This window comes from Ailuropoda melanoleuca, chromosome 1 (assembly GCF_002007445.2).
Source record: "Ailuropoda melanoleuca isolate Jingjing chromosome 1, ASM200744v2, whole genome shotgun sequence".
Taxonomy (NCBI): Eukaryota; Metazoa; Chordata; class Mammalia; order Carnivora; family Ursidae; genus Ailuropoda; species Ailuropoda melanoleuca.
This window is the reverse complement of record NC_048218.1, coordinates 61874119-61886164: the sequence shown is the minus strand read 5'-3', so window position 1 is coordinate 61886164 and position 12046 is coordinate 61874119. Positions and strand designations below refer to the sequence as shown.

Sequence of the window (12046 nt, the reverse complement as noted above, 5' to 3'; positions counted from 1 at the left end):
ATGTAATTCAAAACTGCTACACTCCTTAGTAGAATACAGCAAATAGAATTTTGGAATTTGATAAGGCCCAGAGGAGTGACTGACTACAGGGACTACCTTAATTAGTGAGTCATCTAGGAGACAGGATTTGATTAACTCCCATCATAGCACTTACTATATTGCATCACAACTTCCTATTTGCTGCTCTGTCTCAGTAGACTAATTCTGAGTTCAGAGACCAGGTATATTCATCTCTGTGTGTCCAGGACCTAGCATTGTGTCTGGCATGTAGGTTGTTGAATGAAAAATTCAGATCCCCTTACTCCTGGCTTTGACTCCAGGTTGCTGCTTATCCCATATAGATAGGGGTGGGCACCACGATAAAGTCCCAAGGCCAGAAAGTCCAAGAGGATGGCTGTGAAGTCTGCAGTCTATGTGTAGAAAAAGTTAAATGCTTGTGATGATTCCAGAATCATTCTGGGATGAGGGAGGACTTGAAATTGTGGAGCAGGGATGTTGGGCAGTTGCTACTTGAGTCATCTATATACAACTCAAATGTCCTCAGGACTTACTACCCTGTAGATACAAATGATGTCTTATTAACAGGTAAATTTCACTAACTCCATAGCTGCCTTCCCTGCTTTGGCTAACTTTGGGAGCTTCATTAGTAAGGTTCCTTTGCCATCCAGTAGTACCTCAAGTAGTCCCCAGACCTTTGGTGACTGCTCACTGTTGCTATTCCGTCTCAGCTCCTCAGACTCTACCTTCTGTCACACTCCTTCTCCAAGTCCCCAGGTCTTACTTTTTCTTACCACTAGGGAAACACTCTCCTTACTCTGTGATCTGACCTTTTCAAGGGGTCTCAGAAAAATGCCAGGCCAAAAGGTGTTATGAGATTTGCTTGGACCATTCTGCTTAAATAAAGCTCTCTACTTCCCAGCACGTGCCTTTGCCACCAGAGTAAAGGCATCGGGGAAGGATTTCAGTACAGTCACCTCCCTACCTGGAACCATCATCCTGTTACCCTCAGCCCTTGTTGCTGAGTTCTGCTCACAGAACTCAATTACTTCTTCCTCCATTGTGAACTTTCTCTCAGGAGTCGAAAGTTTCCCTTTCCCTGCTAGGTTCACCAGATACTGTCCTTGCTACATATATTACAGTTTTGTCTTATATATGACATAAACTGTTTTCATAGGTAGAAAGAATGCATTTTTAGAACTCTCAAGGTCCACTTCGCTTACTCATCCCACAAAGCTTAACCCAAATTTTACCTCCATGAAGATTCCCACCTGCATTAGATGAAAATTTCTTCCTCCTCGAACTCCAAATTCACAGTCTATATGAGTAATTGGCCTTATGATTAAGGCCTCATGTCAACTTAATCACCTCCTACCTATAATGCCTCTCATATTGTTATTTACTTTATCATCTCAACTACAGAGCCCCTTGAGGCTAGGGAGCCTGTGGTAAACAATTTCTTATCTCCCACTGTTTGTGCACGGTAGATGCTCAAGAAGTACTTGATAAATACTAAATGATGTGTAGTTATATCCCTCTGCTTTACTCCCAGCACCTTATCTCTGGATGTAGTAGGATTATCTTAAGTGATGGCATATTTAGATGCATGTGAAGATGGATTTTTGTGTACTTTTGTGTGTTCTTGTTTGTAGTCAGCGTAGGGGTCAAGGGTAGAGAACTATCCTCTTTGGAGCTGAACCAAAAGAGCCCGTTAAATTATTTTCTCTTGGGAATCTCAGGCTGAGAGACAGAGCCTGACAGTCTCTGGAACTGCCCACAGTAGCACTTGAGAGCAGTCCAAAATTCTTGTTTGAGTTTCCTGGAATTGCCGTACTTTCTATTCCTCTAACTGCTAGAAAATTTTTTGATTCTTCGAGATGCTCTCATATGCTTCTAATAAGTTCTTTTGCTTAAACTAGCTAGAAGTTTCTGTTCTTGGCAACTAGGAGAACCTGACTACCAGAATAAAATATGGTGGGACACTGACGTCACACAGAGGATATTCTCCAGATAAAGAAAGGAAAAGCATTACTTGTGTTACCCATGTATCCCACTTCATTCAAATAAACTATTCTTTTCTTTCTTTCTAAGAAAAGTATGGCCTTTAGCGCTTTGAGGAGGAAAGGTAAGCGTGGCAACTAGCTAGTGTTTTTGTTCGGTTTTGTTTTTAAAGATTTTATTTATTCATTTATTTGAGAGACTGTGTGTGTGAGTGCTGGGGGTGCTTAGGAACAGGGAGAGGCAGAGAGTCTCAAGAAGACTCCACACTGAGCACAGAGCCCGATGTGGGTCTCAGTCTCATGACCCTGAGATCATGACCTGAGCCAAAACCAAGAGTTGGATGCTCAACTGACTGAACCACTCAGGCACCCCAGGACCTAGCCTGTGTTAACAACAAACAACAACAACCTTCAACAGTTATGGGGATAAAAATTATTTTCAAAAACACACATTTTTCATATCGTTACACACCATCCTCATACCACCTACATTGTGGTAAACAGATAAGTATAAAATCTGAATAACATTTCCTGAATTTAAATACAAAGATGCCCTTATTGACTATTCAAAGAGCAGATAAGAATCTGCATTGATCCAATTCTTACGGTCTTGTCCTGTGCCCCTTAGGAGCCAATGACTAATCTATCTGTAAATAGGATCTAGTCAATTCATCTGCCTCCGTCCATCCGTCCATCCATCCATCCATCCACCCATCCATTCTTCCAATAATTCTTACTCTGTGCGAGGCACTGTACTGGATAATAGAGACATCAAGATGAGTAAAACATGATTCCCACCCATCAAGAAGCCCACAGAACAGCAGTAATAGTCAAATAATTACAGTGCAATGTGATGTGATATAATAGGCATGAGCAAAGTTTTATGATAGCCCCTAACTGCCCAGAGGAATGAAAGAAAAGATTCAGAGATGGGATGCTTGAGCCGGAACTTGAAGCAAAATGGGAAATTCCCAAGGAAATGCAGTTTCAGCTCCTAATCCAAAGGACAGAAAATTCTGTTTCTAGTTCAGTGACAGGAAAATTAAAACACAGAGAGAAAGAGAACATCTACTGGGGCCTCATACAGACAAGGCAAAACTACAGTACAACTCAGAAATCCAGACTGCTTATCGCTAGACTTCTAGCACCTAAATACATGGTCCCCATGAATTTTTAATACTCAGAAACAAAACAGCTAACTTTCAATGTCTGCCTTATTCTATGCAATGATCTTACTAAGGATATTCAACTCCTCTAAGAAAGCCCGTAGACTTAAACTTTTGTGGAAGGAAATTTAAAAAGCCAAATACATTTCTCACCAATGGAATAAAATCCCTGATTTTATATGACTGAACCTCACATTTACTAATTTTGAAACCAACTAATATTGAACAGGTCTTAAGAAGCAAAGGAAAAGAGCTGATTTCAATGTGGAAAAGTTGAGCCTAAGGGACAAGGTTGGTTCTAAGTCATCAGACTCTATGGGTTTTTATCTAAAAAGTTTTCTTCATTTTTGACTGTGTTAGGGAGAGGATCCTGAGAGATTAAACTACTATCTAAATGTGTTTTTCAAAAAGGGAAAAAAGGGGAAAGTACTCCAATATGGATTTGCACTGAAATATCTCCAAAATAAGTAAGTGCTCAAGTTGGATGGTCTAAACTCCCAGTGTAACATTTCATAGGTGAGGACTCCTTGAGGTCCCTGCACACCTTTGAGGATATGGACTGCTGCCAATTTAAAGAGGAAAAATATTAAGGGTTTGCAAGGAGTGAGGAAGAGCTGCTGTTTTAAGCACAATTCCTTTAAAGAGTGAGGACTACTTCCTAAATTTATTAAGAGGTTTTTGTCTTTTTTTTTTTTTTAAATAGAGACCATAAAAACAAGTGTGTGAAGGCACAAAAGGGAAACTTGAAATCCAACTGCAATAATTACTCATGCAATTGGCCCCTTTTTATGTAACATTATAGAAAGCTCCTGAGTACCAAAAAGCTCATGCTTTTACAAAAGAGAACTGCCACATCATTTCATGGTACATCTACTGCTTCCTTAGACCTTTCAGGAAATGATCCCCAAGTATTTTTCACAAACCCTACAGGGCTTCCTACATTAAAATACAGTGACAGAGATCAAACAGAGATCAAACCTAGAATAACTGCAGAATTGCGGTGATGAGCTGTACTAGTTCAAATTATTCATTTTCTGCTCCACATAATGGGACAAAGTATCCTCCCACACACAGTCAGTTTCACAGTGATGGACATACATGTATGCATGATCTGAGGCACAAGCTGTGATTGGTCTTAAGAAAATAAAAAGTAGAATTGGGTTCAAAACCCACATCTCATGATTTCTGGTCCTTATTCAGCCAAAGCGTTGAGCTGCTTCATGTCTGTATTATACACATTCTGGATCTTTCTCGAGAGTTGCTCTGGATGCAGCATGATAAGGAAAACCAGATATGTGGCTTGATAACAGTATTCAAGGTATAGGCGCCACACTCATGGTAAGCTTCTCACCACAGGATATCTGAGAGCTGCTGCCAGAGAGGACTGTGGTCCGATGATGACTACTAGAGTTCAGTTTTCAAAATTTTGGGAATAATCTGATCATAGCCTTTCCTTCTTGTTACATTATAGGACAGGAATTTAGAGTATTCAGTCAACAGGCTCTCCCAGTAACAGGTGACATCTTCCATCTGCAAATGGTTCATAATAAAATGGCTTCCCCTAGAGACAAGATTAACAAGAACATTTAAAGTACAGCATTAAATAATACTAATAGCTTACATGTAACTGCTCTCCTTGTGTCAAGCACTGTTCAGAATGTTTATGCTTTATATGAATTAACTCTTGATTCTCAGACCCAACAGCCATCCTATCCACACACATGCACTTAGCAATAGAGCTTCATATTTGTTTTCTTAAAAACCAACACTTAAGGAGTGAATGCTCAAAAATTCTGGGAATGCTCAGAAATTGTGAACTTGTTTAATTACTTCAAAGATTTCATCTACTTCTATAAAGGATGGGTTTGGGACATATGTGAATGTGTGTTTTCCTCCTGGACAACTTTAATTCTGACTACCTCTGTATAGTGAGGATGAAATCCAGATATCACCAAGATAACAATATTCATATACCTTTAGCTGGGGCAAAATGGAGATGATAAAGTAAAACAGAAAAGGAAAATGAACAGAGCTTACCTCTCAGCAATTTCTTGAGCCACATCATCATTTGCTTTCACAAAATGCAACAACTCCCTAAAATTGAAAGAATTATTAGACTCTGAAATATAGACCAAACTAAGAAAGAAACACCATTTATATATACTGGCACAAAAATAGACAAATAGATCAATGGAATGGAATAGAGAACCCAGAAATGGACCCATAACTATATGGTCAACTAATCTTCAACAAAGCAGGAAAGGATAGCCAATGGAAAAAAGACAGTCTCTTCAACAAATGGAGTTGGGAAAACTGGACAGCAACATGCAGAAGAATGAAACTGGACCACTTCCTTACACCATACACAAAAATAAATTCAAAATGGATGAAAGACCTCAATGTGAGACAGGAATCCATCAAAATCCTAGAGGAGAACACAGGCAGTGACCTCTTTGACCTTGGCTGTAGCAACTTCTTATTAGACATGTTGCCGGAGGCAAGGGAAACAAAAGCAAAAATGAACTATTGGGACTTCATCAAGATGAAAAGCTTCTGCACAGCAAAGGAAACCATCAACAAAACTAAAAGGCAACTGATGGAATGAGAGAAGATATTTGCAAATGACAAAGGGTTAGTATCAAATATCTATAAAGAACTTACCAAACTCAACACACCCCAAAAAAATAATCCAGTTAAGAAATGGCAGAAGACACAAATAAACTCTTTTCCAAAGAAGACATCCAGATGGCTAACAGACACATGCAAAGATGCTCAACATCACTCATAATCAGGGAAATGCAAATCAAACCCATGATAAGATACCTCACACCTGTCAGAATGGCTAAAATTAACAACACAAGAAACAACAGGTGTTGGCAAGGATTTGGAGAAAGGGGAACACTCTTGCACTGTTGGTGGGAATGCAAGATGGTACAGCCACTCTGGAAAACAGTATGGAGGTTCCTCAAAAAGTTAAAAACAGAATTGCCCTATAACCTAGCAAGTGCATACCAGGTATTTACCCAAAGGATACAAAAATACAGATTCGAAGGGGTACCTGCACCCCAATGTTTATAGCAGCATTATCAACAATAGCCAAAACTAAAGGGGCGCCTGGGTGGCATGGCGGTTGGGCGTCTGCCTTCGGCTCAGGGCGTGATCCCGGCATTAGGGGATCGAGCCCCACATCAGGCTCCTCTGCTATGAGCCTGCTTCTTCCTCTCCCACTCTGCCTGCTTGTGTTCCCTCTCTCTGGCTGTCTCTATCTCTGTCAAATAAATAAATAAATAAAATCTTTAAAAAAAAAAAACAAAAANTACAAAAATACAGATTCGAAGGGGTACCTGCACCCCAATGTTTATAGCAGCATTATCAACAATAGCCAAACTATGGAGACAGCCCAAATGTCCATCAACTGATGAATGAATATAGAAGTCATGGTGTGTGTGTGTGTGTGTGTGTGTGTGTGTGTGTGTGTGTGTGTGTGNTGTGTGTAAGAGTATTATTCAGCCATCAAAAAGAATGAAATCTTGCCATTTGTAACGATGTGGATGGAGCTAGACTGTATCATGCTAAGTGAAATAAGTCAGTCAGAGAAAGACAAACACCATATGATATCACTCATATGTGGAATTTAAAAAAGAAAACAGATGGACAAATGGGAAGGGGGAAAAGTAAAAATGGAGAGAAACAAACCACAAGTGACTCCTAACGACAGAGAACAGAGGGTTGATGGAGGGAGGCAGGTGGGGGATGGACTAGATGGGTGGTGGGTATTAAAGAGGGCACTTGTAATGAGCACCGGGTGGTGTACATAAGTGATGAATCACTAAATTCTACTCCAGAAACCAATACTACAATATATGTTAACTAACAAAATTTAAATAATTAAAAAAATAAAAATAAAAACAGTTCCTTAAATTTGAAAAGAATAAAAGAAAAAAGAAAGAAAGACCACAGACTGAGATCTATGGTTAATCTCTAGATAGGTGGATAATGTATTATTTCTTTTTTAAAGCAAAGATATTAGAGTCCTCACAGGACCAAAACAACAACAACAACAACAAAAGCCCACACACAGGCTAAAGGCAACCTGTTGTAGATTTGGGACATACTTGAGAGAATAGAGAAATGTTCAATGATACACATCGAAATCAATAGTGAAGAAAAATTTCCCTTCTGTCTCCTGCTCCTGCCCCTAGAAAAGGGCACTGGGCTTACTTTTCTGGCCCTTTTCCATATCTCTTCTTAGTTCTTCCCATCATGTGAGAAAATTTGCCTCAGCTTCACTGGGGTCAGTTCTCACGTTGTATCTGAAAGTCCCTTTGACAATATAACAACATCTACTATCCCTATCTTTAGTCTTTGAGAGATAAGAGCTTTTCTACTGTGTACTGAGTGTTACATTTCGAACTAGCATTAGAGCACTTTTTCAAATTAAATCTCACAGCCTAGTTGAATAGTGATGCTATACATGCAAACCAAGTAAGGAAAAAAGCTTTCATGGGAAAAAGTCATCAGTAGTAAATGTCTTAAATGGCCGGGGCCTTAGAGGCAGACTGTGGGAGTCATTAGGCACTCTGCTTGGAGGAGAGCCACTCACTGGACATTGGAGAGATCTGTTTTGACTGGGATATAGTGAACCCACGGCTTCAGTTGTGGATAGAAGAATTCCAGCCACTCATCACCAACATGGAAAACAAGTGAACCACACAGGAAGAGGTGTTTGAAGCGGAAACTTGCAGCTACACCTCGAAAATTAAACAAATACCTGGGAAAGAAAGAGCAAAATATACTTGATACTATTCGTCTGCTGCCACAAATATCTTTTTCTTCCTATTCCCTCCTCTGCTTCTCTCCTTTTATGACCCCTCTCCTCTCCCTTTCTATTTTCAGCTTTCCAGGACACATCTGCATGTCCCTGTGGGTTTCCAGGGGCTACTGACTTTTCCAGGGAATGTCAGGGTGAGGGGGAAAGGAGGATTCTTTCTCCAGAAAGAGCTAGATAGGGCCACAAGCTGGGTGCTAGACAGAGATACAATGCTCAGATGGAGACAGTACCTTACGCTTTCCTGTAAGTTTTCCTGGGCCTAATGTCTCTAACGAGTCATGGCTCCCCAAAACCTTGTTTCTCCCATAAGGTATCCCACCAAAAGCCTCCGTTGGTCCCTGTTCCCTCTTCTTCTGAAGTCGGGAGAGGAGAACTAGGCATACATAATCAATCTTCAAAGAAATATCCTCTGGGAAAAAGCTATCTTAGAACATTTTCTTTTCAGCATTTCTTATGCACCCCTGTCTCCAGCTAGAGCTGCTTCTACCCTATACTTCCCACTGTGCAGCGTAATCAGCATTCGCCTCTCTGAATCCCCTCACTTCTTCCTCCTGACCTGGTTTTACCTGTTCACATAATCCTTATTCCTGGCATTGACTTATATTATTTCAGTTACATATGCTTTATTCATTTTGAAACATAAACCCTTATGAACCTGAAAAACACTTCATCTAACTTCAGTTCTTGGCTGGATGGGTGTGGAGAGAGGGAGTCCCACCACTTTGCTTACTAGCAGCAAGGTCTATAGAGGCAGGGACCATTATTATCATTGTCTCTGCAGTTCCCGCAGAACTCAGGTGAGAGCCTCGTCCACACAGCATGGTCTCGGTAAACAACCACCAAATGAATGAACAGGACTTTCATAAACACCAGCTGGGCCCTAGTATTGAAGTTCTCCCCTCAAATGAAGCTATTCCAAATGCGACAGGGAAGCCAAGAGTCAGGAGTCCTGAAGTCTTACTTGTATTTGCAGTGATCCACAAGATGGACATCCTTAGCAGCTGGCTTCCCTAAGGTATCCTTTAAGCGAAAAGGAAGTTATTAGTATTGAGAGTGGTAGTATTTACTGAAGACCTACATGCAGCAAGCATTGTTAAGCATTCCATCAACATGACCTCATTTCAGTGTCCTGAATAAACACATTCAGAGACATTATTATCTCATTTTATAGATGAAGAAGCCAAGGCCTTGAAAAGTTGGGAAACTTGCTCAGGGCAATGTGGACCTGAGGAGAGGAACAAGGGTTTTAACCCAGGGCCTGTCTGATTTTAGAGTTTAAGCTCCCAGGGCCATGTGGATCCTTCTCTGAACTTAGAGATCCTAACCTACAGCATGTTTCACTCTGTGTAAATTATATATCCAGGATGTTACAGGTGGGGGCTGGTGGGCTTGGAGGTGTAACCCACACACAGATTTTGTTGGGGATGCAAAGTATTTAAGAATAAAAATGCAAACCATTGCCAACATTCACAGGTGGTAAGATATTTCCTACAAAATTCCAGATTTCCAAGTTTTCTTATAAAAAGAAAAAGGAAGTTCTGGTAAACTGGGCTCTATTCCCTTGGCAGCAATGACTGGACCTTTAGCTCTCTCTCTCTCTCTCCTGCTCACTCCTGTGGCTCCCAGAGGCATATGAGTTTGAGACCCCCATCTGTATTCCAGCTACCCTGCCAGATGGTAAATGTCTTAATAAGGGCAATAAGTCTTGTTTGCTTTCACAGCTTCCCACAGTAGAAGCTGTGCTGAATGGACATTTTTCATATTTTTGTTTTTCAACAAATTTCTTAACCTTTTGCTCCTGTTTGATTAAAACTATCAAATAATACAACTCAGATACGCTTAGTTTTCCCACAAGAAGTTTAAAACTTTTTTTCTTACCATCCTCATATGGTACATGGAAATTTCAAATGAGGACATTTAGGGCTTAAAGTTCTTTGAATAAGGCAAGAAGTCATAGAGTTAAGAGGACAGAGATGAACTCCAACCTGAAGGAGCCAGTCATTGCTGGCTGCACCTTACAATTCACCTCTCTGAATCCCCCACTTCCTCCTCTTGACCTGATTTTACCTGTTCACTTAATCCTTAGTCCTGGCATTGAATTATAATACTTCAGTTACATATACTTTTTTCATTTTGAAATGTAAATCCTTATTTTTATACAAATGAAGATGTCTGGACCCCATTCCCGGAGACTCTGATTCATTTGATTCATTTTTTTAAGCTCTCTGGTTGGATTGTATAGTCAGAGTTGAGAACCACTCATTTAAACCAGGGGTTGGCAAATTACAGCCCATAGGCCAAATCTGGACTACTGCTTGTTTTTGCATATAACCCACAAACCAAGAATATTTTACGTTTCAAATGCTTGAAAAATATCCAAAAAAGAATATGTATGACATGTGATGACTACATGAAATTTAAATTTCTGTGCCATAAATACAGTTTTCCTAGAACACAGCCAGGCTCATTCATTTCCACATTGTCTGTGACCACTTTCACCCTGTATGGCAGAGCTGAGTAACTACAAGATCATACAATCCACAAAGCCTCAAATATTTATCATTTGGCCCTTTCCATAAAACGTTGATGTCCTCTGGTTTAAACCTTCAAAGTGGTAAAAAATACTACTTATAATATGGCCCAGAAAAGCAATGTGAGTTTGAAAAAGAATAATTTACATATATGCTAATACATATAAGTTTGTGGAACTTTCTCTACATTCATCTACTGCTGAGAGGAAACCTAAGGTGGCAATGTTCTTTGAGTGAGAATGTTCACTGCTATGGTTCTATTCAGATGATTGGTGATTACTTTCATAGATTTCCAGGCCTGGTTTTTGGTGTATTCTGCGTCAACAAGTTTTGGATTTTTCCGAGATAGAAGAATGAGAGGATCTCGTTCTGGACTTGTCCTATAAAAGAAACATGTGACATAAAACAATGTGTCCCACACAATAATACTGCTCCTAGTCTCTGAAAGGTAAGCAGTAATCAGACCAATGCAACGACTGTACACACAGATGGATAATTCATTGGTTATTTTAATAGCAGAGATGGGGGTTACTGGGCCCTGCAGAGTACAGATGTTCCTGGTTGTTCCCTCCTGTACCCTTCAGGGATGGGGAATATTGGGCCCTTTTTTGCTTGTGTCTAATCTTTAAGATTATGTTGTTCTGGGCAGTACAGACATATCCCAGGGAATGAGTTCCCTTTCAGCAGGGTTCACTTGGCCTCTATAATCATTAGTAGCCACAGCTGTGTGACTAGGTACTCTACCCCTCCCCAAAATAGCTACCTGACCTTTGTTGTCTGTGTTCTGTACAGTCCAGCACAATATTTAAATTAAAAAGAAAACTAAAGGGCTTAAAAACCTGAAGATTATATGTAGAAAAACTCCTAGTTATGGTCCAAGTAGCAGATGATCTTGACATTTGAGAGGTCCTGGACTCCCTGTGGACCACTCTCTAGAAAAGTGTCCATATCCCCATATAATTTATAAGAAGTCCTAGAACTCTTCAAGTCCACACACAGGTCCCAAGTTAAGAAGCTAGGATTTCAAGATCTGAGAATCAGAGAAGTTGATAAGGACCAGTAAGCAGTGGCTGCTGGGCCCGTCTGCATCCTCAAGTTCACTGCCCAAGTAAATAGAAGGTGTGATCTCTGACAAGGACTGACCAGGAAAATGACAAAAGCCTTCTCCCTGTTCTGTTCATCTGTACAGCAGATATTCATCATGTATCTGCATTCATCATGTACTGTTCTTGGCACTGGGGATGTAGGTCTGAGCAAGATGGAGAGGGTCCCTGTCCAGCATTTCCCCTCTCCTTCCTCCCCCCTTTCTTCCCTGCTTCCCTTTCCATTTCCACCAGTCTCAATCTGTGCTTTCCACCACTATTTGGCAACCACATGGCCTCATGAAAAAGGCAGTCAGGACAACTGGTAATGGTTCCTGCAATGCCAATAACTAGCCGAGTGACTAGCAGAGGGCCAGGTCAGAAGATCACTGTAGAAAACTATCATCTCTCAGGCAAGAGGACAACTCAGCTTCTCTTC

General features: G+C 40.4%; 1 protein-coding gene across 1 annotated transcript in view; it reads right to left on the bottom strand.

Moving 5' to 3' along the window:
* Positions 1–2410: 2410 nt before the first annotated feature.
* POGLUT1 (protein O-glucosyltransferase 1) overlaps positions 2411–12046 on the bottom strand; it is a 28346-nt gene continuing 18710 nt past the window's right edge. The window contains exons 7-11 of the mRNA XM_002915261.4: positions 10806–10905; positions 8956–9014; positions 7767–7934; positions 5201–5257; positions 2411–4724 (exon numbers count right to left, since the gene is read on the bottom strand). Coding sequence (XP_002915307.2) covers positions 4568–4724; positions 5201–5257; positions 7767–7934; positions 8956–9014; positions 10806–10905 — 541 coding nt within the window. The 3' untranslated portion in view covers positions 2411–4567. The remainder of the gene's footprint in view (positions 4725–5200; positions 5258–7766; positions 7935–8955; positions 9015–10805; positions 10906–12046) is intronic.